Consider the following 27882-nt stretch of genomic DNA (forward strand, 5'->3'; position numbering starts at 1 on the left):
AAGCTTCGTGGAAGCAGCTGAAGGAGCTTGTGGACTCCTTTATGCAAGTGGACGAGTGCATTGTTTCGATAACGGTTTATCAAGCTCAGGCGGAGAGAAAATTTAAGGACGCGGTCTACAAACTATCTGTCGTGCATCATCCGAAGTACCATCACGAGATGGATTTTTTCTCGAAGCTGGTAAGCGAGCACGCGTGCGAGCTTGTGTACGTGCAGTACAACTTCGCGATCACCACGGCGAGGTATAATTTTCACGAGGCAGTCCCCGGAGTATACTTTATCCAGTGCGATGCGGACGATGAAGAGGCATTGGATGAACCGCATAGCGAGTACTCCGTCACGAAAACCGATTGGTCTTGCTCGTGTTTGTTCATGGCTTCACGTTTGCTGCCGTGTCGCCACGTGCTCTTCATTCGGAAGGCACTCAACTTCGAGAACGTGATTCCTACCCAGCTTCTGGATTCTCGTTGGTTACTGTCGTCGCTTCAGGTGGAATACGAGTTGCCCCAACTGTCAGAAGAACCGTTTCGTGTGTCCAGAGTGTTGAAGGAGGCCAATATGTGTTGGGGTTCCAACCGGAAGTTCCGCGAAGCAAATTTTGTGGCAACTGCAATTAGTGAGCACTTGAGTGGATTGGGGATGGTGGAGTACCGAGCAGCGATGAAGGCTTTGCGAGATGTTGCCACCCTTTTCAAGCATGGCGAGTACAGTACCATTTCCAAGGTAGCTGGTGGTCTTGAACTCGAAGACGGCTTGGGTGATGCAGAAATGGACACGACTGGTGGCGCGACTGGTGGCGTCAGTCACCAGACTAGAGACAGCGAAGTAGTGACAGAGGCGATGGGAGTGGTGCAAGTTATCACGTCTAGACAAGAGGATACTATGAGCCAAAGTGTGGCGTCTGCTTCTTACGTGGAGAGCACTCAAGTATGCCCAGACCAGTCCGGCTCAGTTGGGAGCGAGACGGGCACAGATGGTGGTGAGTTGGTTTCATTTGGGAGCGAGACGGGCACAACTGGTGGTGAGCTGGTCTCAGATGAGAACGAGACGGGCACACATGGTGACGAGTTGGTTTCAGTTGGTAACGAGACGAGCGCAGCTGGTGGTGAGTTGGAGGTGGAGACATCTCACAAAAATGACAACCATAGCGCTATGCTTGCTTCAGCAAAGTTAACCGATGATTTATAGATCGTGAGTCCCCCAAAATCCAAGGGACGTCCAAAACAAAAGCCACGGGCTGTTACAGCAAAGCGGAATCAAGCGATAGTAATGGTAGAGGAAGACTTGGAAATGCACGAACGCCAAATGAGTCTACTGACAGTTCATGAACTACTGGACGGCGATCCCATTTACAAGTTGACACACGAGAAGCTGCTGCAGTTCAAGGAGTTCCTGTTCGCCACGAAGCCGAAGCCTCCCATCGCCCACGAGATAGCGAAGCTCCCCCCCCACAAAACCACTGATGCGACCAGAAGAAGTGATGCGAATCTTCCCCATCCAATTAATTAACAAATGTACCTCCAAGGTCACAGCCTACCAAGCAAAAAACCCGGGAACGTTGGAAATGCAGCTGGCGCTGGAAATTGTTGGCGTTGGAGTGTTAGCGAACTCTACGGTATCGCTCATGAGAAAGTGGCACACCGCAGTAAAATTCGTCAAGAAAATCAAAAGAGCTATAACCTGGATTGATCGATTAGACTTCGCGCAACACGGGAATTCTCGCTTCTACGTCGAGGAGGACACCACTATACCAAACCTGTTGAAAGATTTGCCAATTCTGTCGAACGAGTATGCAGACTTGGTGGACCTGGCTTCGAAGGACACCCTTAGCGCCCAAGTCATGCAGATGATTTTACACAAACTGTTTGGTGCGGATCCTAGTATTCTAGTGATCGACCCGTCTAACATGGGGATTGCAAATGGAGCTTTAACGACAGACATCAGGTATTTTAAACTGGCGTTGGCTGGAGTCACGAAGAAGATGAAAGTGCTGTTTTCAATCAACTGCAACAACAACCACTGGTGCGCTGTGCTAATGGATTTGGAGAAGGGCAGAGTGTACGTCTACGGCTCGATGGCGTCCTCCTACATGATCGGTGTCCGTGCCGTGTCACAGAAGATGATCATGATGCTGCCAGACGGAGTCAGATCTAGTGCTCGCTTGGTGACTCACGACCCTGGACTTGGCGTTCAGTGCGACAGCTATAATTGCGGTTTGTATGTCTTGCTGGTACTTGAGATGTTCTGTGGGTCAGAGCCGCTCGGCCACCTCGACAAAAATACTCTGCAATGCATGCGCTACCGCTACTTGCGCATGTGTATAGAAGAACAAGGAAGTAGCAGTAGCTAAGTCACTGAACTCGCTGCATCGAACTATGTTTGTCGAGTTATAGGCTTGATAATGTCTTTAGTAATTGAAGGGGATAACCTGCTCAGCAGAACGCTTCTATCTCTGCGGACTCTGGTACTGTCACTGAACTCGTTGCATCGAACTATTTTTGTCGAGTTATATGCTTGACAATGTCTTATGTAATTGAAGGGGATAACCTGCTTAGCAGAATGCTTCTATCTCTGCGGACTCTGGTACTGCCGATGTCGATCCACTCCGGCTCTTTGGCATCTTTCGGATATGCGTGTATAGTGTATAAGTTTTAGGCCGGCTCTTTCGATTTGGGTGCTGTAGTGGGCACAGGATGGGTGTCTGACGGTCACAACTGGGTACGGGTGGGTGCTGGTTTGGTGTCGTAATTCTGTCTTGTCCCGTCCCATGTGCACGAGGTGGGTGCAGCAACGAGTGCCAATTTAAAATAGAGGTATTTGATGTATTCAAAAATGATCCAAAGGTCTCGCCTGTAGACCCTCATAAAATTGCAATGTCGTGAGCTGGGCCAAGAGAATGCGGTATGCCCCGCTCAAAAAATTACAACGGAGATGTATTGTAATATATCACGAAGCTATATTACGCGTCAGCTTTGCTAGTCGGTGGCTCAAGGTAGAGTGATACATCGACCACCCTAAATTTGGAGCTTTCCTTGATTTTCTTTTTGCAAAATGCATTTGGGTACATCATATTAGCCCTTTTCTAATTTTGGGTACCTCGAGTTTCCCGTGGATTAAAAGCAGTTTAGGAGAGCCTACCTAATGTCATATCCCTTTCAGTCTGCATTTGCGTATTTCTCTTCCTCACGAATTGGAGCCTCAAGTTGGAGGTTCACCCTCCGCCATGACCTCCGACTGCTCCAGCGCCACTTACGAGCACCTGTTCCGCTCTCTAGCGCGTCATTCGCGTCTGTTCCCATTGCGCAGCTCCGACGTAACGTTATTGGCCACACCCACAGACTTCTACCAGCAGCTAGTGCACAATATACAGCTCGCAGAGACACGAATCTCCATCTCCTCGCTGTATCTCGGCACGGGTCAATTGGAGAGCGATTTGGTGGGCGCACTAGCCACGAGACTAAAAGAACGACCGCATCTCCAGGTGCAGATCGTACTGGACTATTCTCGCGGCCAACGCGGCGGTGTCACGGCCAGTTCCGTCACCATGTTAGCTCCATTATTGAAGCAATTTCCGAACAACGTGGAGCTATTTCTATTCCGCGTACCACAACTCTCAGGACTCAAAGCCAAACTACCTCCGCAATTTAATGAGACGCTGGGCGTCTCTCACGCTAAAGTGTATTTAGTGGACGACACTCTCGTGCTTAGTGGCGCAAATTTGAGCAACGATTACTTCACCAATAGACAGGATCGATACGTGCAATTGACAAACTGCGGGGCGTTGGCACAGTTCTACCATCAGTTCGTACAACTGGTTACCGGTTTTTCGTATAGAGTCAAACTGGAATCGTTGACATCCGCCAAGAGCGACTACAAGTTGTTGGCACCTCAACTGGCTCACGACTCGGAGGCCGCAAAGACGGCAATGCGACGCGATCTCGAGAAGCTAGTGGACCCAAGTCAGTATCAGCAAGATAAAGACGACGCACGCACCGATGCGTGGGCGTTTCCAACGCTGCAATTTACACCAATCTCCATGGACCACGATGAGCGTGTGCTAAGTGAGTTTGTGCGGCAATTACCGCGTGGTTCGCAGCTCCAAATTGCGTCGGGATACTTGAATTTTCCTCCGTTTCTAAGTGGATTATTGGAACACTGTCAAGCTGGTTTAGACGTGATTTCTGCTGCCCCACGAGCGAACGGCTTCTACGACGCACGTGGCGTGAAAGGAGCGTTGCCTATGGCTTATTCTCTGATCGAGCAAGACTTTTTTGAACGCACTCTTAGCCGTGAGTATCCAACAGTGCTACGGGAATTCAACCGACCAAACTGGACTTTTCACGGCAAAGGCATGACGAGTCGAACCACTCCTCGTCGCTGTCGACCCCCTCTTCACTATCACTCGCCCCTCCTCCGTGGCGCGGCGGTCGCACCGCCGCTTTGACGCGCAGGTCGGGCGCCATGGCTTCCTGGCTGCTGCCCGCTGCAAAAATGAGTGGGGGGGGGAAAGTATACGCTACACGAGGTATACCCGCAAGCCGGATGCGGATCTCAAGCCCTCCAGCACCGTCCCATGTGCACGAGGTGGGTGCAGCACTCACTCCCTTGATATTAATGCTTCTGATAAAAGTACAGAAAACTTAATTGTTGTCGCTTACCGTAAAATGCGGCCGGAGTGAGACAAACGGGCGGAATGCAACAGCATCAATAATTACATGTATTGATGAACACCCCTCTTGCTTAAATACCTGTAGTGGGTCTCGATAACTCGAACACACACGAGGGAAGCTGGCGCTTCCTGTTAACCTTGGTTGTATTGCTTGCTAGCCGGTAGATTTCAATCTGACTAAACTAAGGGAACGTTATGTATAGAGCTCACTAGTAGTCCTCGTACATGTACTTCTATGCCAGCTTGGCCTCACGTTCTGTGCGGCCCAGTGCAGTGGACAAGGCTTGGACTCAACCAACCACTACAATAAGTAGTACTTAAGATTAAAAGGATTATTGAACGTCCTGTTCATATTTAATGTAGTTGAAGCATTCGTGAGATGGCAACATTTCCCAGCGTTTTCTAAACGCGTTGGGTCCATGCCTGCACGCATGTAAGCGCGGTCCATAAGGAGGGATGTCACAGCTGTCAGTCCTGTACTAAACCTCATAAGATTTTTTTCTTTTAAATTAGGAATTTAAGCAAAAAATGTTGTCTCACTATTGTTAGCAAGCTAACCTTCAAGTGGGCCCACGGCCCAAACCTCCACGTCCCATAAAAAATAATATTTGTTGTGTGTTTCCATAAATTTACAGCTCTCCAATTTCCAAAAATAAATAATCTTGTGAGGAAATAGCTTATTGTTAGATAATGTTATTGACAATGCTGTTTTCGGAGGCCCTGCGGGATAAGGTGTACAATCCCTCAATTACCAATGCTAGCGTGGCCTCACGTTCTGTGCGGCCCAGTGCGTTGGACTGCGCCAGCCACTACATGTACAGGCACCCGATTCTGGATAATAGCACTTGAAAAGTAATAAAGTGTAGTGAGTCACAGTGTCCGAGCACAAGTCTTACGGCCTATTTTATATATAGGCCGTAAGACATGTGCAAGCTAGGCTATAAATTCAATGGGTTTATCATAAACTGTAGTATTGTCTAGAAGTTCAGCCATAGAAAAGCATTGACGGGGCGGGTAACCTGCACCAGAATAATACGGTCTCGTATTCAAGTTGCTTTATTTCTTCTGTCGCTACACAAACACTGAAAAATGGGACAAAGAGGGGAGTTCAAAACGAACTTCAGCTGTTGAACTACTTGTAGCTCTCTACTAGCGACAATCGTGTGGTCTTCGGGTGAGGCGTGCGTAAAATTCTACTTCTTCGTGGGTATTGTTTGGCGGTAATTGTCGTAACGCTTGACGATCATACTGACGTCATCGCCCGACTTGCCAAGCGAAGCGAAGTATTCTCGGACTTTGTCGGGGTGCATTTTCTTTCTGACCCAAGAGGGGAACGCAGCTGTAAACAGAAATTCATCGCTTTCGAATTGTTTGAACCACTTGTCAACGGCAGCTTTCCTTTTAGCCGCATCCTGGGCCTTCAGTGCTGCCTTTTGAGACGCCTTAAGTGCTTGTGCGTTTTTAAAGGCGCTTGTACCCGGAACAATCTTCTTAATCGACGCGAAGTTAATTGTCCTTTCTTCTTGGTTGCCGGTTTCCACAGGCTGTGGCACAGCATTCAACCGCAACAATCTTGCTGTTTCGTGAGTACCTTCACTGCTCTTGGGAGGTCCGAGTGCTGCCGCGGAGACTCGTCCATCAGGAATGATCGCAAATGCTACAGCCACCAAAACAAACGCTGCCAGTCGCATAGTTGGTGGAAAAGAGTAGTGGTGGGGTTAGTACCTTCGGGTAGAATTGCGAATGAAGTAAATGAAGGAAAAGGTGGATCACAAAGAGGCGAAACGCTCAAACACCTGGATCGAAAGAGCCAGTAAACAGTCCGTGTGCTGTACCAATTCGTATTACAACTGGCATGACACATCTAAGGATAATACATGTAGTACATAGTATGAACTACATTCAATTGACATTAAATGTGTCGTCTTGATATTAAATAGGCACTCGCTATTTTGCCCGACTGAGGTAACATAGCATCGCATTTTATACGTGTACAAATAGTAGAGTACGGTTAAATTGGAGTAAAGGTAGGACACTAGCGCGTTTGCACTCGTCTGCGGACTTATAGCCGTGGGCCCGCCCCTCTCTTCACTTGCTGCGCTGCGCTCGGGGGGCGCCGCTGCGCGGCCTGCCCCACCCCGGCCTCTAAGTCCTCGACTCGGCAAGGCGCTGTGTCTGGGATTAGAAATTAATTCCGAGCGAGTGTTGCCAAGACCGTCGGCTAAGGACATTTTATGGATGTTGGGGGGTATAATTGTATAGTCGGTTAGCCAGTCGGGCAAAATAGACAGAACATGCCGCCCCCGCGGTTCGCTGCGCTCGCAATGGATAGAATATTCTGGAAAGTGTTGTGCTCGGCTCGCTGGTGAGCTCAGCGCTGGGCCCGCCTCGCACCCGCTCACCTTAGTTGGCGCCGCGGCTATGGCAACCACGTCGCCCAGCCCCGTGTGTGTTGTCCCAGCGATGGACGTGTGTTTATCCTATTTTCTCGGCAAAATACTCACTTCCTATTAAATAGCATGAAGAAGTATGAATTCGTATTAATAAAATAGCAAGGCTGGCGACACATCTAAGGATATTCGTAATATCACAATACAAATGGAAATCTCTTCTGAAAATCGTCCAGTACTGTACTTTAATAAACCGGTACAATGTACAGTACTGCACCCCGTTTTCGAGTCCCTGGACCTTTAATAAACTTCCGGATTTGATGATCTAAAATAAAACAAAACTCAGCTGATTAAACTAAAATTTGATTTATTCGCAAAATTTATATAGTACACCCCCGCGAAACGAAGTGCAGTACTGTACCCTGCAGAAGTTCTACTTAGATTGGGAGCTCGAGGAGCCCAAATCTAAAATAGAGGTATTTGATGTATTCAAAAATGATCCAAAGGTCTCGCCTGTAGACCCTCATAAAATTGCAATGTCGTGAGCTGGGCCAAGAGAATGCGGTATGCCCCGCTCAAAAAATTACAACGGAGATGTATTGTAATATATCACGAAGCTATATTACGCGTCAGCTTTGCTAGTCGGTGGCTTAAGGTAGAGTAATACATCGACCACGAGCTTTCCTTGATTTTCTTTTTGCAAAATGCATTTGGGTACATCATATTGGCCCTTTTCTAATTTTGGGTACCTCGAGCTCCATTGTTTTTCCCGTGGATTAAAAGCAGTTTAGGAGAGCCTACCTAATGTCATATCCCTTTCAGTCTGCATTTGCGCATTTCTCTTCCTCACGAATTGGAGCCTCAAGTTGGAGGTTCACCCTCCGCCATGACCTCCAACTGCTCCAGCACCACTTACGAGCACCTGTTCCGCTCTCTAGCGCGTCATTCGCGTCTGTTCCCATTGCGCAGCTCCGACGTAACGTTATTGGCCACACCCACAGACTTCTACCAGCAGCTAGTGCACAATATACAGCTCGCAGAGACACGAATCTCCATCTCCTCGCTGTATCTCGGCACGGGTCAATTGGAGAGCGATTTGGTGGGCGCACTAGCCACGAGACTAAAAGAACGACCGCATCTCCAAGTGCAGATCGTACTGGACTATTCTCGCGGCCAACGCGGCGGTGTCACGGCCAGTTCCGTCACCATGTTAGCTCCATTATTGAAGCAATTTCCGAACAACGTGGAGCTATTTCTATTCCGCGTACCACAACTCTCAGGACTCAAAGCCAAACTACCTCCGCCATTTAATGAGACGCTGGGCGTCTCTCACGCTAAAGTGTATTTAGTGGACGACACTCTCGTGCTTAGTGGCGCAAATTTGAGCAACGATTACTTCACCAATAGACAGGATCGATACGTGCAATTGACAAACTGCGGGGCGTTGGCACAGTTCTACCATCAGTTCGTACAACTGGTTACCGGTTTTTCGTATAGAGTCAAACTGGAATCGTTGACATCCGCCAAGAGCGACTACAAGTTGTTGGCACCTCAACTGGCTCACGACTCGGAGGCCGCAAAGACGGCAATGCGACGCGATCTCGAGAAGCTAGTGGACCCAAGTCAGTATCAGCAAGATAAAGACGACGCACGCACCGATGCGTGGGCGTTTCCAACGCTGCAATTTACACCAATCTCCATGGACCACGATGAGCGTGTGCTAAGTGAGTTTGTGCGGCAATTACCGCGTGGTTCGCAGCTCCAAATTGCGTCGGGATACTTGAATTTTCCTCCGTTTCTAAGTGAATTATTGGAACACTGTCAAGCTGGTTTAGACGTGATTTCTGCTGCCCCACGAGCGAACGGCTTCTACGACGCACGTGGCGTGAAAGGAGCGTTGCCTATGGCTTATTCTCTGATCGAGCAAGACTTTTTTGAACGCACTCTTAGCCGTGAGTATCCAACAGTGCTACGGGAATTCAACCGACCAAACTGGACTTTTCACGGCAAAGGCATGACGAGTCGAACCACTCCTCGTCGCTGTCGACCCCCTCTTCACTATCACTCGCCCCTCCTCCGTGGCGCGGCGGTCGCACCGCCGCTTTGACGCGCAGGTCGGGCGCCATCTGCTGCTGATTTGCCCCCGCTGCAAAAATGAGTGGGGGGGGGGAAAGTATACGCTACACGAGGTATACCCGCAAGCCGGATGCGGATCTCAAGCCCTCCAGCACCGTCCCATGTGCACCAGCACTCACTCCCTTGATATTAATGCTTCTGATAAAAGTACAGAAAACTTAATTGTTGTCGCTTACCGTAAAATGCGGCCGGAGTGAGACAAACGGGCGGAATGCAACAGCATCAATAATTACATGTATTGATGAACACCCCTCTTGCTTAAATACCTGTAGTGGGTCTCGATAACTCGAACACACACGAGGGAAGCTGGCGCTTCCTGTTAACCTTGGTTGTATTGCTTGCTAGCCGGTAGATTTCAATCTGACTAAACTAAGGGAACGTTATGTATAGAGCTCACTAGTAGTCCTCGTACATGTACTTCTATGCCAGCTTGGCCTCACGTTCTGTGCGGCCCAGTGCAGTGGACAAGGCTTGGACTCAACCAACCACTACAATAAGTAGTACTTAAGATTAAAAGGATTATTGAACGTCCTGTTCATATTTAATGTAGTTGAAGCATTCGTGAGATGGCAACATTTCCCAGCGTTTTCTAAACGCGTTGGGTCCATGCCTGCACGCATGTAAGCGCGGTCCATAAGGAGGGATGTCACAGCTGTCAGTCCTGTACTAAACCTCATAAGATTTTTTTCTTTTAAATTAGGAATTTAAGCAAAAAATGTTGTCTCACTATTGTTAGCAAGCTAACCTTCAAGTGGGCCCACGGCCCAAACCTCCACGTCCCATAAAAAATAATATTTGTTGTGTGTTTCCATAAATTTACAGCTCTCCAATTTCCAAAAATAAATAATCTTGTGAGGAAATAGCTTATTGTTAGATAATGTTATTGACAATGCTGTTTTCGGAGGCCCTGCGGGATAAGGTGTACAATCCCTCAATTACCAATGCTAGCGTGGCCTCACGTTCTGTGCGGCCCAGTGCGTTGGACTGCGCCAGCCACTACATGTACAGGCACCCGATTCTGGATAATAGCACTTGAAAAGTAATAAAGTGTAGTGAGTCACAGTGTCCGAGCACAAGTCTTACGGCCTATTTTATATATAGGCCGTAAGACATGTGCAAGCTAGGCTATAAATTCAATGGGTTTATCATAAACTGTAGTATTGTCTAGAAGTTCAGCCATAGAAAAGCATTGACGGGGCGGGTAACCTGCACCAGAATAATACGGTCTCGTATTCAAGTTGCTTTATTTCTTCTGTCGCTACACAAACACTGAAAAATGGGACAAAGAGGGGAGTTCAAAACGAACTTCAGCTGTTGAACTACTTGTAGCTCTCTACTAGCGACAATCGTGTGGTCTTCGGGTGAGGCGTGCGTAAAATTCTACTTCTTCGTGGGTATTGTTTGGCGGTAATTGTCGTAACGCTTGACGATCATACTGACGTCATCGCCCGACTTGCCAAGCGAAGCGAAGTATTCTCGGACTTTGTCGGGGTGCATTTTCTTTCTGACCCAAGAGGGGAACGCAGCTGTAAACAGAAATTCATCGCTTTCGAATTGTTTGAACCACTTGTCAACGGCAGCTTTCCTTTTAGCCGCATCCTGGGCCTTCAGTGCTGCCTTTTGAGACGCCTTAAGTGCTTGTGCGTTTTTAAAGGCGCTTGTACCCGGAACAATCTTCTTAATCGACGCGAAGTTAATTGTCCTTTCTTCTTGGTTGCCGGTTTCCACAGGCTGTGGCACAGCATTCAACCGCAACAATCTTGCTTTTTCGTGAGTACCTTCACTGCTCTCGGGAGGTCCGAGTGCTGCCGCGGAGACTCGTCCATCAGGAATGATCGCAAATGCTACAGCCACCAAAACAAAAGCTGCCAGTCGCATAGTTGGTGGAAAAGAGTAGTGGTGGGGTTAGTACCTTCGGGTAGAATTGCGAATGAAGTAAATAAAGGAAAAGGTGGATCACAAAGAGGCGAAACGCTCAAACACCTGGATCGAAAGAGCCAGTAAACAGTCCGTGTGCTGTACCAATTCGTATTACAAACATCTAAGGATAATACATGTAGTACATAGTATGTACTACATTCAATAGACATTTAATATCCTTCGATGTGTCGTCTTGATATTAAATAGGCACTCGTTATTTTGCCCGACTGAGGTAACATAGCATCGCATTTTATACGTGTACAAATAGTATAGTACGGTTAAATTGGGGTAAAGGTAGGACACTAGCGCGTTTACACTCGTCTGCGGACTTATAGCCGTGGGCCCGCCCCTCTCTTCACTTGCTGCGCTGCGCTCGGGGGGCGCCGCTGCGCGGCCTGCCCCACCCCGGCCTCTAAGTCCTCGACTCGGCAATGCGCTGTGTCTGGGATTAGAAATTAATTCCGAGCAAGTGTTGCCAAGACCGTCGGCTAAGTACATTTTATGGATGTTGGGGGGTATAATTGTATAGTCGGTTAGCCAGTCGGGCAAAATAGACAGAACATGCCGCCCCCGCGGTTCGCTGCGCTCGCAATGGATAGAATATTCTGGAAAGTGTTGTGCTCGGCTCGCTGGTGAGCTCAGCGCTGGGCCCGCCTCGCACCCGCTCACCTTAGTTGGCGCCGCGGCTATGGCAACCACGTCGCCCAGCCCCGTGTGTGTTGTCCCAGCGATGGACGTGTGTTTATCCTATTTTCTCGGCAAAATACTCACTTCCTATTAAATAGCATGAAGAAGTATGAATTCGTATTAATAACTGGCGACACATCTAAGGATATTCGTAATATCACAATACAAATGGAAATCTCTTCTGAAAATCGTCCAGTACTGTACTTTAATAAACCGGTACAATGTACAGTACTGCACCCCGTTTTCGAGTCCCTGGACCTTTAATAAACTTCCGGATTTGATGATCTAAAATAAAACAAAACTCAGCTGATTAAACTAAAATTTGATTTATTCGCAAAATTTATATAGTACACCCCCGCGAAACGAAGTGCAGTACTGTACCCTGCAGAAGTTCTACTTAGATTGGGAGCTCGAGGAGCCCAAATCTAAAATAGAGGTATTTGATGTATTCAAAAATGATCCAAAGGTCTCGCCTGTAGACCCTCATAAAATTGCAATGTCGTGAGCTGGGCCAAGAGAATGCGGTATGCCCCGCTCAAAAAATTACAACGGAGATGTATTGTAATATATCACGAAGCTATATTACGCGTCAGCTTTGCTAGTCGGTGGCTTAAGGTAGAGTAATACATCGACCACGAGCTTTCCTTGATTTTCTTTTTGCAAAATGCATTTGGGTATATCATATTGGCCCTTTTCTAATTTTGGGTACCTCGAGCTCCATTGTTTTTCCCGTGGATTAAAAGCAGTTTAGGAGAGCCTACCTAATGTCATATCCCTTTCAGTCTGCATTTGCGCATTTCTCTTCCTCACGAATTGGAGCCTCAAGTTGGAGGTTCACCCTCCGCCATGACCTCCAACTGCTCCAGCACCACTTACGAGCACCTGTTCCGCTCTCTAGCGCGTCATTCGCGTCTGTTCCCATTGCGCAGCTCCGACGTAACGTTATTGGCCACACCCACAGACTTCTACCAGCAGCTAGTGCACAATATACAGCTCGCAGAGACACGAATCTCCATCTCCTCGCTGTATCTCGGCACGGGTCAATTGGAGAGCGATTTGGTGGGCGCACTAGCCACGAGACTAAAAGAACGACCGCATCTCCAAGTGCAGATCGTACTGGACTATTCTCGCGGCCAACGCGGCGGTGTCACGGCCAGTTCCGTCACCATGTTAGCTCCATTATTGAAGCAATTTCCGAACAACGTGGAGCTATTTCTATTCCGCGTACCACAACTCTCAGGACTCAAAGCCAAACTACCTCCGCCATTTAATGAGACGCTGGGCGTCTCTCACGCTAAAGTGTATTTAGTGGACGACACTCTCGTGCTTAGTGGCGCAAATTTGGAGCAACGATTACTTCACCAATAGACAGGATCGATACGTGCAATTGACAAACTGCGGGGCGTTGGCACAGTTCTACCATCAGTTCGTACAACTGGTTACCGGTTTTTCGTATAGAGTCAAACTGGAATCGTTGACATCCGCCAAGAGCGACTACAAGTTGTTGGCACCTCAACTGGCTCACGACTCGGAGGCCGCAAAGACGGCAATGCGACGCGATCTCGAGAAGCTAGTGGACCCAAGTCAGTATCAGCAAGATAAAGACGACGCACGCACCGATGCGTGGGCGTTTCCAACGCTGCAATTTACACCAATCTCCATGGACCACGATGAGCGTGTGCTAAGTGAGTTTGTGCGGCAATTACCGCGTGGTTCGCAGCTCCAAATTGCGTCGGGATACTTGAATTTTCCTCCGTTTCTAAGTGGATTATTGGAACACTGTCAAGCTGGTTTAGACGTGATTTCTGCTGCCCCACGAGCGAACGGCTTCTACGACGCACGTGGCGTGAAAGGAGCGTTGCCTATGGCTTATTCTCTGATCGAGCAAGACTTTTTTGAACGCACTCTTAGCCGTGAGTATCCAACAGTGCTACGGGAATTCAACCGACCAAACTGGACTTTTCACGGCAAAGGCATGACGAGTCGAACCACTCCTCGTCGCTGTCGACCCCCTCTTCACTATCACTCGCCCCTCCTCCGTGGCGCGGCGGTCGCACCGCCGCTTTGACGCGCAGGTCGGGCGCCATCGTCCTTCGGCTGCTGCTGATTTGCCCCCGCTGCAAAAATGAGTGGGGGGGGGAAAGTATACGCTACACGAGGTATACCCGCAAGCCGGATGCGGATCTCAAGCCCTCCAGCACCGTCCCATGTGCACGAGGTGGGTGCAGCACTCACTCCCTTGATATTAATGCTTCTGATAAAAGTACAGAAAACTTAATTGTTGTCGCTTACCGTAAAATGCGGCCGGAGTGAGACAAACGGGCGGAATGCAACAGCATCAATAATTACATGTATTGATGAACACCCCTCTTGCTTAAATACCTGTAGTGGGTCTCGATAACTCGAACACACACGAGGGAAGCTGGCGCTTCCTGTTAACCTTGGTTGTATTGCTTGCTAGCCGGTAGATTTCAATCTGACTAAACTAAGGGAACGTTATGTATAGAGCTCGCTAGTAGTCCTCGTACATGTACTTCTATGCCAGCTTGGCCTCACGTTCTGTGCGGCCCAGTGCAGTGGACAAGGCTTGGACTCAACCAACCACTACAATAAGTAGTACTTAAGATTAAAAGGATTATTGAACGTCCTGTTCATATTTAATGTAGTTGAAGCATTCGTGAGATGGCAACATTTCCCAGCGTTTTCTAAACGCGTTGGGTCCATGCCTGCACGCATGTAAGCGCGGTCCATAAGGAGGGATGTCACAGCTGTCAGTCCTGTACTAAACCTCATAAGATTTTTTTCTTTTAAATTAGGAATTTAAGCAAAAAATGTTGTCTCACTATTGTTAGCAAGCTAACCTTCAAGTGGGCCCACGGCCCAAACCTCCACGTCCCATAAAAAATAATATTTGTTGTGTGTTTCCATAAATTTACAGCTCTCCAATTTCCAAAAATAAATAATCTTGTGAGGAAATAGCTTATTGTTCGATAATGTTATTGACAATGCTGTTTTCGGAGGCCCTGCGGGATAAGGTGTACAATCCCTCAATTACCAATGCTAGCGTGGCCTCACGTTCTGTGCGGGCCCAGTGCGTTGGGACTGCGCCAGCCACTACATGTACAGGCACCCGATTCTGGATAATAGCACTTGAAAAGTAATAAAGTGTAGTGTGAGGTCACAGTGTCCGAGCACAAGGTCTTACGGCCTATTTTATATATAGGCCGTAAGACATGTGCAAGCTAGGCTATAAATTCAATGGGTTTATCATAAACTGTAGTATTGTCTAGAAGTTCAGCCATAGAAAAGCATTGACGGGGCGGGTAACCTGCACCAGAATAATACGGTCTCGTATTCAAGTTGCTTTATTTCTTCTGTCGCTACACAAACACTGAAAAATGGGACAAAGAGGGGAGTTCAAAACGAACTTCAGCTGTTGAACTACTTGTAGCTCTCTACTAGCGACAATCGTGTGGTCTTCGGGTGAGGCGTGCGTAAAATTCTACTTCTTCGTGGGTATTGTTTGGCGGTAATTGTCGTAACGCTTGACGATCATACTGACGTCATCGCCCGACTTGCCAAGCGAAGCGAAGTATTCTCGGACTTTGTCGGGGTGCATTTTCTTTCTGACCCAAGAGGGGAACGCAGCTGTAAACAGAAATTCATCGCTTTCGAATTGTTTGAACCACTTGTCAACGGCAGCTTTCCTTTTAGCCGCATCCTGGGCCTTCAGTGCTGCCTTTTGAGACGCCTTAAGTGCTTGTGCGTTTTTAAAGGCGCTTGTACCCGGAACAATCTTCTTAATCGACGCGAAGTTAATTGTCCTTTCTTCTTGGTTGCCGGTTTCCACAGGCTGTGGCACAGCATTCAACCGCAACAATCTTGCTGTTTCGTGAGTACCTTCACTGCTCTTGGGAGGTCCGAGTGCTGCCGCGGAGACTCGTCCATCAGGAATGATCGCAAATGCTACAGCCACCAAAACAAACGCTGCCAGTCGCATAGTTGGTGGAAAAGAGTAGTGGTGGGGTTAGTACCTTCGGGTAGAATTGCGAATGAAGTAAATGAAGGAAAAGGTGGATCACAAAGAGGCGAAACGCTCAAACACCTGGATCGAAAGAGCCAGTAAACAGTCCGTGTGCTGTACCAATTCGTATTACAACTGGCATGACACATCTAAGGATAATACATGTAGTACATAGTATGAACTACATTCAATTGACATTAAATGTGTCGTCTTGATATTAAATAGGCACTCGCTATTTTGCCCGACTGAGGTAACATAGCATCGCATTTTATACGTGTACAAATAGTAGAGTACGGTTAAATTGGAGTAAAGGTAGGACACTAGCGCGTTTGCACTCGTCTGCGGACTTATAGCCGTGGGCCCGCCCCTCTCTTCACTTGCTGCGCTGCGCTCGGGGGGCGCCGCTGCGCGGCCTGCCCCACCCCGGCCTCTAAGTCCTCGACTCGGCAAGGCGCTGTGTCTGGGATTAGAAATTAATTCCGAGCGAGTGTTGCCAAGACCGTCGGCTAAGGACATTTTATGGATGTTGGGGGGTATAATTGTATAGTCGGTTAGCCAGTCGGGCAAAATAGACAGAACATGCCGCCCCCGCGGTTCGCTGCGCTCGCAATGGATAGAATATTCTGGAAAGTGTTGTGCTCGGCTCGCTGGTGAGCTCAGCGCTGGGCCCGCCTCGCACCCGCTCACCTTAGTTGGCGCCGCGGCTATGGCAACCACGTCGCCCAGCCCCGTGTGTGTTGTCCCAGCGATGGACGTGTGTTTATCCTATTTTCTCGGCAAAATACTCACTTCCTATTAAATAGCATGAAGAAGTATGAATTCGTATTAATAAATAGCAAGAGCTGGCGACACATCTAAGGATATTCGTAATATCACAATACAAATGGAAATCTCTTCTGAAAATCGTCCAGTACTGTACTTTAATAAACCGGTACAATGTACAGTACTGCACCCCGTTTTCGAGTCCCTGGACCTTTAATAAACTTCCGGATTTGATGATCTAAAATAAAACAAAACTCAGCTGATTAAACTAAAATTTGATTTATTCGCAAAATTTATATAGTACACCCCCGCGAAACGAAGTGCAGTACTGTACCCTGCAGAAGTTCTACTTAGATTGGGAGCTCGAGGAGCCCAAATCTAAAATAGAGGTATTTGATGTATTCAAAAATGATCCAAAGGTCTCGCCTGTAGACCCTCATAAAATTGCAATGTCGTGAGCTGGGCCAAGAGAATGCGGTATGCCCCGCTCAAAAAATTACAACGGAGATGTATTGTAATATATCACGAAGCTATATTACGCGTCAGCTTTGCTAGTCGGTGGCTTAAGGTAGAGTAATACATCGACCACCCTAAATTTGGAGCTTTCCTTGATTTTCTTTTTGCAAAATGCATTTGGGTATATCATATTGGCCCTTTTCTAATTTTGGGTACCTCGAGCTCCATTGTTTTTCCCGTGGATTAAAAGCAGTTTAGGAGAGCCTACCTAATGTCATATCCCTTTCAGTCTGCATTTGCGCATTTCTCTTCCTCACGAATTGGAGCCTCAAGTTGGAGGTTCACCCTCCGCCATGACCTCCAACTGCTCCAGCACCACTTACGAGCACCTGTTCCGCTCTCTAGCGCGTCATTCGCGTCTGTTCCCATTGCGCAGCTCCGATGTAACGTTATTGGCCACCCCCACAGACTTCTACCAGCAGCTAGTGCACAATATACAGCTCGCAGAGACACGAATCTCCATCTCCTCGCTGTATCTCGGCACGGGTCAATTGGAGAGCGATTTGGTGGGCGCACTAGCCACGAGACTAAAAGAACGACCGCATCTCCAGGTGCAGATCGTACTGGACTATTCTCGCGGCCAACGCGGCGGTGTCACGGCCAGTTCCGTCACCATGTTAGCTCCATTATTGAAGCAATTTCCGAACAACGTGGAGCTATTTCTATTCCGCGTACCACAACTCTCAGGACTCAAAGCCAAACTACCTCCGCAATTTAATGAGACGCTGGGCGTCTCTCACGCTAAAGTGTATTTAGTGGACGACACTCTCGTGCTTAGTGGCGCAAATTTGAGCAACGATTACTTCACCAATAGACAGGATCGATACGTGCAATTGACAAACTGTGGGGCGTTGGCACAGTTCTACCATCAGTTCGTACAACTGGTTACCGGTTTTTCGTATAGAGTCAAACTGGAATCGTTGACATCCGCCAAGAGCGACTACAAGTTGTTGGCACCTCAACTGGCTCACGACTCGGAGGCCGCAAAGACGGCAATGCGACGCGATCTCGAGAAGCTAGTGGACCCAAGTCAGTATCAGCAAGATAAAGACGACGCACGCACCGATGCGTGGGCGTTTCCAACGCTGCAATTTACACCAATCTCCATGGACCACGATGAGCGTGTGCTAAGTGAGTTTGTGCGGCAATTACCGCGTGGTTCGCAGCTTCAAATTGCGTCGGGATACTTGAATTTTCCTCCGTTTCTAAGTGAATTATTGGAACACTGTCAAGCTGGTTTAGACGTGATTTCTGCTGCCCCACGAGCGAACGGCTTCTACGACGCACGTGGCGTGAAAGGAGCGTTGCCTATGGCTTATTCTCTGATCGAGCAAGACTTTTTTGAACGCACTCTTAGCCGTGAGTATCCAACAGTGCTACGGGAATTCAACCGACCAAACTGGACTTTTCACGGCAAAGGCATGACGAGTCGAACCACTCCTCGTCGCTGTCGACCCCCTCTTCACTATCACTCGCCCCTCCTCCGTGGCGCGGCGGTCGCACCGCCGCTTTGACGCGCAGGTCGGGCGCCATCTGCTGCTGATTTGCCCCCGCTGCAAAAATGAGTGGGGGGGGGGAAGGTATACGCTACACGAGGTATACCCGCAAGCCGGATGCGGATCTCAAGCCCTCCAGCACCGTCCCATGTGCACCAGCACTCACTCCCTTGATATTAATGCTTCTGATAAAAGTACAGAAAACTTAATTGTTGTCGCTTACCGTAAAATGCGGCCGGAGTGAGACAAACGGGCGGAATGCAACAGCATCAATAATTACATGTATTGATGAACACCCCTCTTGCTTAAATACCTGTAGTGGGTCTCGATAACTCGAACACACACGAGGGAAGCTGGCGCTTCCTGTTAACCTTGGTTGTATTGCTTGCTAGCCGGTAGATTTCAATCTGACTAAACTAAGGGAACGTTATGTATAGAGCTCGCTAGTAGTCCTCGTACATGTACTTCTATGCCAGCTTGGCCTCACGTTCTGTGCGGCCCAGTGCAGTGGACAAGGCTTGGACTCAACCAACCACTACAATAAGTAGTACTTAAGATTAAAAGGATTATTGAACGTCCTGTTCATATTTAATGTAGTTGAAGCATTCGTGAGATGGCAACATTTCCCAGCGTTTTCTAAACGCGTTGGGTCCATGCCTGCACGCATGTAAGCGCGGTCCATAAGGAGGGATGTCACAGCTGTCAGTCCTGTACTAAACCTCATAAGATTTTTTTCTTTTAAATTAGGAATTTAAGCAAAAAATGTTGTCTCACTATTGTTAGCAAGCTAACCTTCAAGTGGGCCCACGGCCCAAACCTCCACGTCCCATAAAAAATAATATTTGTTGTGTGTTTCCATAAATTTACAGCTCTCCAATTTCCAAAAATAAATAATCTTGTGAGGAAATAGCTTATTGTTCGATAATGTTATTGACAATGCTGTTTTCGGAGGCCCTGCGGGATAAGGTGTACAATCCCTCAATTACCAATGCTAGCGTGGCCTCACGTTCTGTGCGGCCCAGTGCGTTGGACTGCGCCAGCCACTACATGTACAGGCACCCGATTCTGGATAATAGCACTTGAAAAGTAATAAAGTGTAGTGAGTCACAGTGTCCGAGCACAAGTCTTACGGCCTATTTTATATATAGGCCGTAAGACATGTGCAAGCTAGGCTATAAATTCAATGGGTTTATCATAAACTGTAGTATTGTCTAGAAGTTCAGCCATAGAAAAGCATTGACGGGGCGGGTAACCTGCACCAGAATAATACGGTCTCGTATTCAAGTTGCTTTATTTCTTCTGTCGCTACACAAACACTGAAAAATGGGACAAAGAGGGGAGTTCAAAACGAACTTCAGCTGTTGAACTACTTGTAGCTCTCTACTAGCGACAATCGTGTGGTCTTCGGGTGAGGCGTGCGTAAAATTCTACTTCTTCGTGGGTATTGTTTGGCGGTAATTGTCGTAACGCTTGACGATCATACTGACGTCATCGCCCGACTTGCCAAGCGAAGCGAAGTATTCTCGGACTTTGTCGGGGTGCATTTTCTTTCTGACCCAAGAGGGGAACGCAGCTGTAAACAGAAATTCATCGCTTTCGAATTGTTTGAACCACTTGTCAACGGCAGCTTTCCTTTTAGCCGCATCCTGGGCCTTCAGTGCTGCCTTTTGAGACGCCTTAAGTGCTTGTGCGTTTTTAAAGGCGCTTGTACCCGGAACAATCTTCTTAATCGACGCGAAGTTAATTGTCCTTTCTTCTTGGTTGCCGGTTTCCACAGGCTGTGGCACAGCATTCAACCGCAACAATCTTGCTGTTTCGTGAGTACCTTCACTGCTCTTGGGAGGTCCGAGTGCTGCCGCGGAGACTCGTCCATCAGGAATGATCGCAAATGCTACAGCCACCAAAACAAACGCTGCCAGTCGCATAGTTGGTGGAAAAGAGTAGTGGTGGGGTTAGTACCTTCGGGTAGAATTGCGAATGAAGTAAATGAAGGAAAAGGTGGATCACAAAGAGGCGAAACGCTCAAACACCTGGATCGAAAGAGCCAGTAAACAGTCCGTGTGCTGTACCAATTCGTATTACAACTGGCATGACACATCTAAGGATAATACATGTAGTACATAGTATGAACTACATTCAATTGACATTAAATGTGTCGTCTTGATATTAAATAGGCACTCGTTATTTTGCCCGACTGAGGTAACATAGCATCGCATTTTATACGTGTACAAATAGTAGAGTACGGTTAAATTGGAGTAAAGGTAGGACACTAGCGCGTTTGCACTCGTCTGCGGACTTATAGCCGTGGGCCCGCCCCTCTCTTCACTTGCTGCGCTGCGCTCGGGGGGCGCCGCTGCGCGGCCTGCCCCACCCCGGCCTCTAAGTCCTCGACTCGGCAAGGCGCTGTGTCTGGGATTAGAAATTAATTCCGAGCAAGTGTTGCCAAGACCGTCGGCTAAGTACATTTTATGGATGTTGGGGGGTATAATTGTATAGTCGGTTAGCCAGTCGGGCAAAATAGACAGAACATGCCGCCCCCGCGGTTCGCTGCGCTCGCAATGGATAGAATATTCTGGAAAGTGTTGTGCTCGGCTCGCTGGTGAGCTCAGCGCTGGGCCCGCCTCGCACCCGCTCACCTTAGTTGGCGCCGCGGCTATGGCAACCACCCCGTGTGTGTTGTCCCAGCGATGGACGTGTGTTTATCCTATTTTCTCGGCAAAATACTCACTTCCTATTAAATAGCATGAAGAAGTATGAATTCGTATTAATAAATAGCAAGAGCTGGCGACACATCTAAGGATATTCGTAATATCACAATACAAATGGAAATCTCTTCTGAAAATCGTCCAGTACTGTACTTTAATAAACCGGTACAATGTACAGTACTGCACCCCGTTTTCGAGTCCCTGGACCTTTAATAAACTTCCGGATTTGATGATCTAAAATAAAACAAAACTCAGCTGATTAAACTAAAATTTGATTTATTCGCAAAATTTATATAGTACACCCCCGCGAAACGAAGTGCAGTACTGTACCCTGCAGAAGTTCTACGGGAGCTCGAGGAGCCCAAATCTAAAATAGAGGTATTTGATGTATTCAAAAATGATCCAAAGGTCTCGCCTGTAGACCCTCATAAAATTGCAATGTCGTGAGCTGGGCCAAGAGAATGCGGTATGCCCCGCTCAAAAATTTACAACGGAGATGTATTGTAATATATCACGAAGCTATATTACGCGTCAGCTTTGCTAGTCGGTGGCTTAAGGTAGAGTAATACATCGACCACCCTAAATTTGGAGCTTTCCTTGATTTTCTTTTTGCAAAATGCATTTGGGTACATCATATTGGCCCTTTTCTAATTTTGGGTACCTCGAGCTCCATTGTTTTTCCCGTGGATTAAAAGCAGTTTAGGAGAGCCTACCTAATGTCATATCCCTTTCAGTCTGCATTTGCGCATTTCTCTTCCTCACGAATTGGAGCCTCAAGTTGGAGGTTCACCCTCCGCCATGACCTCCAACTGCTCCAGCTGTTAGACCAGAATGAAGCGTCGAACCCGATTGGGCAACGGAGTGGTGACAGCAGCAGCATCGACGACTAAGACTTCGCAAGATGGCAAAGCGACTTGTTGAAGTTCGACACGAGAGGTGCATTGAAGATTCGTGGCGACAAGCACAAGCGCAGAAGGGAGCGTGCTGGGCGGCCTGACAGGTGAAGCGCCCCTGGCAAGTGCATGCAGTGTAGTTAGTTTTTCTTTTCAGAGGACTCCCAATCAATCACTTTTCAACTCACCTTCTAGTGCGCACTTCCTCTCCTCCACCACTCGACCACCAAGTTTCCTCTGCGGCCAAGTTTCAACAGGTTATGATGTCCTCAAAATCGGCCGCGTCCTACACGACTAAGCTGAAGCTGTTCAACGGGACTGGGTTCCCAGCGTGGGGCGCCCAGGTTAAGCTGGTACTGGAGATCAAGGGGCTGTGGGATGCAATCCAGCTACCCATGCCCACGGAGCAAGATCTGAAGGTCGAGAAGGATCCAGCAGCGGCTGGGTCGGAATCGTCATCGGCGTCCGGGACGCCATCGGCTGCGGCAGCATCAGTGGCTGCTGTGGCACAAGTGAAGGAAGCAGTGGGAGAAACAACAACTCCGTTCCACGACCTCATGATCAGGCAAAAGATGGCCTCATCAATCATCCTCGCGGCGCTCGATGAAAAGATTGCCGCAGAAGTGTACCTGCTGGACCATCCGATGGCAATTTTGAGACACCTTCGCATGACGTACAACGTCAAATGCAGTGCTAGCGTTGGAGCTGCCAAGCGCGAGTATATCGGGCTGTACCTGGACGGTGACAATTCGATGATCGACCACATCAAGAACACGAGGCGTGTGATCGACGAGCTGCAGGAGCAACGTGTGGTTCTGTCTGATGAAGAGAAAAGGCAGAATTTTATGCAGAGTCTGGGACCTGCTTGGAATGGCTTCGTTGGCGTGCTCGAGTCTTGCGCGACATTCGAGCTCATGATCCAGCGTTGCCAGGCTGAAGCGATCCGTCGTGATCAGCAAAAGAATCGACGCTCGACGGCTGGATCGGGCAGTGGTAAAGGTGCTGCTGCGTTCAGTGCAGAACAAACGGCTGGCAAGCAGAAGGCGGGCAAGCCGAAGAAGAAACGTGACATGAGCAGGGTGAAGTGCTACAAGTGTGGCAAGATGGGACACTTCGCTCGAGACTGCAAGACTGATGAATCACCGTCGAAGGCGGAAGCTGCCAGTGTCGCATTCACTGTGGACGACGCGACCGATGACAACAAGAGAGGGTGGATCGTGGACAGCGGAGCCACGAGCCACATGACGGGGCACTTTGACAATCTCATCAATGTGCGTGAGTTGACGGAACCTCGTGTACTGACGGTAGCATCCGGCGACAACTTGGTGGCGACTGCGGTTGGTCAAGCACCGCTGGAAAAGGACGGACGAGAAGTCTGTGTCCTGCAGGAAGTACTGTTCGTCAAGGGACTGGCACGCAACCTGATTTCAGTAGCTGCTGCATCACGTCGCGGTATGACGGTGGAGTTCAAGGGCGCGTCGTGTATCATTCGCTCGCCATCTGGAGTGTCAGTTCTGGCGTCGCGAGAGGGTCAAGCAATGTATGTGGTGGATGCCACTAGTGTAGCTGTTGAGCAGGCGGCGATGATGACGGCCGAAACGCCGCATCTTGAAACCTGGCACAAGCGACTTGGACATCTCAATTCTCGCAGCGTTCACCAACTGCTTGAGGACCTGAAAGTGCCATGGCACGGAACCGTGAATCAATCGTGTCCGACCTGTGTGAGTGGGAAACTCGCGCAGAAACCATTTGCGGTTAAGGGAAGGCGCGTGCTGAAAAACAACCAAATGCTGTTGGCCATCGACTACGTAGGTCCGATGCAGGTCACAGCTCGGGAAGGATATACTGGTTTGGCCAATATCGTTGTGGAGCCCTTTCACTTGGAAATGGCGTACCCGCTGCGAGAGAAGAGCTCTCGTGCTCAGCTGGATGCAGTCAAGGACTGTATTGCAAAGTTGAAGGCCTATGCGCCGGAGTATCGTGTGGCGTTCATTAAGTCCGATAACGCTGCAGAGTACGTGGGTGGCGAGTTTGCTGCGTACTGCAGCAAGTTCGAGATTGTGCAGGAATTCTCGACACCCTACAGTCCCCAACAGAACGGAAAGGTGGAGCGTAGCAATCGCGTCATAGTAGAGATGGCTCGTACGCTGATGCAGGGAGCAAATCTACCCAATGCCTACTGGGCTGATGCAGTCGTGTGTGCGGCGTACATCAGGAACCGCTGCCCGACTAAGGTACTAGACGGTAAAACCCCGATGGAAGCTTTTCTTGGCTCGCCGCCCGACATCAGCAATCTGCGTGTGTTTGGATGCAAGGTGCAGGTTTTGGTGCCGAAGGAGAACAGGAAGAAGCTGGACTCGAAGACTCGGAATGGGATTTTTGTTGGCTACGCTACCGGTGGCGCTTATCTCGTGCACATTCCGGATCGTGGCACTGGAGAGACTATAACAGCGCGCACAGTCGTCTTCTACGAGGATCAGTTCTTACCACCAAGAGATGAAGAAGAAGTTAAAATCTACACGCAGCTCGATCTAGCTCAGCAAGAGTTAGTTAATCGCATGGAGGGTCAACTTCGGTTGGAGGATGTTGAAGAGGAGAAGGAAGACGTGGTCATGAGATCTACTGCCAATCGGTCAATTGACTCTGAAGCAACGGAAACTCCTTGACAACCCCCGTCTGGTCCGGAACCAGTGGGAGTTGTGCGACAGCAAGCTCGTCTTCGAGGAGATCCCCGTGTGGAAAAAGCAATTCCTCTTCCGCGTCGCTCGAGCAGAATCCCGAAGCCCAGTCAGCGACGTCTGAATTATGAGGAAAGTCATCTTTCACTGGAACAAGTGTGCAATATGGTAGAGGAACGACTGGCGCCTGCACAGGAAGATGGTACAAGCATTTCCGATGGCTTTATATATCGTCAACTGACCCCGAGTGACCTAACTAACTGGGCACTAGGTGTGGAACCCATTAACTTGGATGAAGTAAATGCTTCGGAGGATCGGAACGAGTGGGAGCAGGCAATGGACGACGAAGTCCAGAGTCTTGTGGACAATGGAACATTCGTGGAGGCCCAGCTACCATCCGGTCGATCAGCGATAAAGTCGAAGTGGGTGTTTAAGAAGAAAACCAACGCTGACGGAAGTCTGGACAAATACAAGGCGCGTCTTGTGGCAAAAGGTTTCAGCCAGCACGCCGGTGAAGATTACAGTGAAACGTTCAGTCCTGTGATACGACATAGCACACTTCGACTCGTGTTGGTCATTGTGGTAATCAAGCGCATGAAGAGATTGCAGCTGGACGTGAAGACCGCCTTCTTGAACTCCAATCTGGACGAGGAGATCTACCTGGAACCAGCCGAAGGATATCGCAGGTGCAAAGGCTGTGTATGGCGCTTGCTGAAGGCTCTGTATGGGCTAAAACAAGCCTCTAGGTCGTGGTACGAACACTTGTGCGCTTTTCTGAATGCGCAGGGTTTTCGTCAAGGCCAGGCGGATTACTGTCTATTCGTGAAAGGCGCTGCGGAAGACTTGGTGATTGTTCTCATCTACGTTGATGACATCTTGATTTTCGCCATGCGAGACGAAGACATTGTATCTTTCAAGGCAGCAATGGAGGCTGCGTTCGAGGTGAACCATTTCGAGGATGTTAATTTTTTCTTGGGCCTCGAGCTGACCTGGTCACCCAGTGGTGACGCAGTTTGTGTTGGCCAGCGAAAATATTCTCACACAATTCTGGAGCGATTTGGTATGGAGAAGACAAGATCTGCAGCTACACCAATGGAAGAGCGATACCGAGATAAGCTCTTCCTCGACGAGGATATTTGTGAATTCAAGCCTCGACCTGCCATCGGTGCACTGCTGTATTTGTCGGTCATCAGTAGACCAGACTTGGCTACTGCGATTCGCCTACTTGCTCAAGAGACCGAGCGACCTACACGTGCTGTGGAAGACGGGATTAACCGTGTGTTCCGATATCTCAACGGTACGCGTGATTTTGGACTGGAATTCAAGCAACGTGATGAAAGCGGACTTGTCGTGTATTGTGATGCTGCTTTTTCGGTGGAACGTGAGTCGCATTCGTCTACTGGCTTTGCCATATTCTATTGTGGCAACCTCGTGGAGTGGGGCTCGAAGAAACAATCAATGGTGACGCTGTCCTCCACAGAAGCGGAGTATATTGCAATGGGGACAGGCGTTCAGGAGTGTATCGGGCTCAACATGGTGCTGAAGGATTTGAGGATGGAAGCTGCCGAGATTCTTGTGTTCGAAGACAACCAAGGTGCTCAACATCTCGCTGAAAGCAAAGCAGTAACTCAGCGATCGCGTCATATCAACACTAAGTATCACTGGTTGCGACAAAAGGTTAAGGAGCATGAAATCCGCATCCAGTACTGCCCCACATCAGAAATGGTTGCCGACCATTTTACCAAGCCTCTTGGGACCATCAAGTTCAAGTATTTTCGCGATGAACTCGGAGTTCGCCGAGTGGGAGTGTTAGACCAGAATGAAGCGTCGAACCCGATTGGGCAACGGAGTGGTGACAGCAGCAGCATCGACGACTAAGACTTCGCAAGATGGCAAAGCGACTTGTTGAAGTTCGACACGAGAGGTGCATTGAAGATTCGTGGCGACAAGCACAAGCGCAGAAGGGAGCGTGCTGGGCGGCCTGACAGGTGAAGCGCCCCTGGCAAGTGCATGCAGTGTAGTTAGTTTTTCTTTTCAGAGGACTCCCAATCAATCACTTTTCAACTCACCTTCTAGTGCGCACTTCCTCTCCTCCACCACTCGACCACCAACCTTCCTCTGCGGCCAAGTTTCAACACCAGCACCACTTACGAGCACCTGTTCCGCTCTCTAGCGCGTCATTCGCGTCTGTTCCCATTGCGCAGCTCCGATGTAACGTTATTGGCCACCCCCACAGACTTCTACCAGCAGCTAGTGCACAATATACAGCTCGCAGAGACACGAATCTCCATCTCCTCGCTGTATCTCGGCACGGGTCAATTGGAGAGCGATTTGGTGGGCGCACTAGCCACGAGACTAAAAGAACGACCGCATCTCCAGGTGCAGATCGTACTGGACTATTCTCGCGGCCAACGCGGCGGTGTCACGGCCAGTTCCGTCACCATGTTAGCTCCATTATTGAAGCAATTTCCGAACAACGTGGAGCTATTTCTATTCCGCGTACCACAACTCTCAGGACTCAAAGCCAAACTACCTCCGCAATTTAATGAGACGCTGGGCGTCTCTCACGCTAAAGTGTATTTAGTGGACGACACTCTCGTGCTTAGTGGCGCAAATTTGAGCAACGATTACTTCACCAATAGACAGGATCGATACGTGCAATTGACAAACTGCGGGGCGTTGGCACAGTTCTACCATCAGTTCGTACAACTGGTTACCGGTTTTTCGTACAGAGTCAAACTGGAATCGTTGACATCCGCCAAGAGCGACTACAAGTTGTTGGCACCTCAACTGGCTCACGACTCGGAGGCCGCAAAGACGGCAATGCGACGCGATCTCGAGAAGCTAGTGGACCCAAGTCAGTATCAGCAAGATAAAGACGACGCACGCACCGATGCGTGGGCGTTTCCAACGCTGCAATTTACACCAATCTCCATGGACCACGATGAGCGTGTGCTAAGTGAGTTTGTGCGGCAATTACCGCGTGGTTCGCAGCTCCAAATTGCGT

At 48.9% G+C, this 27882-nt stretch overlaps 5 protein-coding genes across 5 annotated transcripts; 1 reads left to right on the forward strand and 4 right to left on the reverse strand.

The window, feature by feature from the left end:
• Positions 1 to 5861: 5861 nt before the first annotated feature.
• Positions 5862 to 6359, reverse strand: PITG_14959 (secreted RxLR effector peptide protein, putative; the record flags this gene model as incomplete). Its single annotated transcript, XM_002899080.1, has 1 exon — positions 5862 to 6359. The coding sequence occupies one exon, from the start codon at positions 6357 to 6359 to the stop codon at positions 5862 to 5864; it is 498 nt and encodes a 165-aa protein (XP_002899126.1).
• Positions 6360 to 10574: 4215 nt separating this feature from the next.
• On the reverse strand, positions 10575 to 11072 carry PITG_14960 (secreted RxLR effector peptide protein, putative; the record flags this gene model as incomplete). Its single annotated transcript, XM_002899081.1, has 1 exon — positions 10575 to 11072. One exon carries the CDS (start codon positions 11070 to 11072, stop codon positions 10575 to 10577), a length of 498 nt encoding a protein of 165 aa, XP_002899127.1.
• Positions 11073 to 15303: 4231 nt separating this feature from the next.
• On the reverse strand, positions 15304 to 15801 carry PITG_14961 (secreted RxLR effector peptide protein, putative; the record flags this gene model as incomplete). Its single annotated transcript, XM_002899082.1, has 1 exon — positions 15304 to 15801. One exon carries the CDS (start codon positions 15799 to 15801, stop codon positions 15304 to 15306), a length of 498 nt encoding a protein of 165 aa, XP_002899128.1.
• A 4225-nt stretch (positions 15802 to 20026) lies between these two features.
• Positions 20027 to 20524, reverse strand: PITG_14962 (secreted RxLR effector peptide protein, putative; the record flags this gene model as incomplete). Its single annotated transcript, XM_002899083.1, has 1 exon — positions 20027 to 20524. One exon carries the CDS (start codon positions 20522 to 20524, stop codon positions 20027 to 20029), a length of 498 nt encoding a protein of 165 aa, XP_002899129.1.
• Positions 20525 to 22754: 2230 nt separating this feature from the next.
• On the forward strand, positions 22755 to 23134 carry PITG_14963 (uncharacterized protein; the record flags this gene model as incomplete). Its single annotated transcript, XM_002899084.1, has 2 exons — positions 22755 to 23006; positions 23051 to 23134. 2 exons carry the CDS (start codon positions 22755 to 22757, stop codon positions 23132 to 23134), a joined length of 336 nt encoding a protein of 111 aa, XP_002899130.1.
• Positions 23135 to 27882: the final 4748 nt, after the last annotated feature.

This window comes from Phytophthora infestans, genomic scaffold (assembly GCF_000142945.1).
Source record: "Phytophthora infestans T30-4 supercont1.33 genomic scaffold, whole genome shotgun sequence".
Lineage (NCBI taxonomy): Eukaryota > Oomycota > Peronosporomycetes > Peronosporales > Peronosporaceae > Phytophthora > Phytophthora infestans.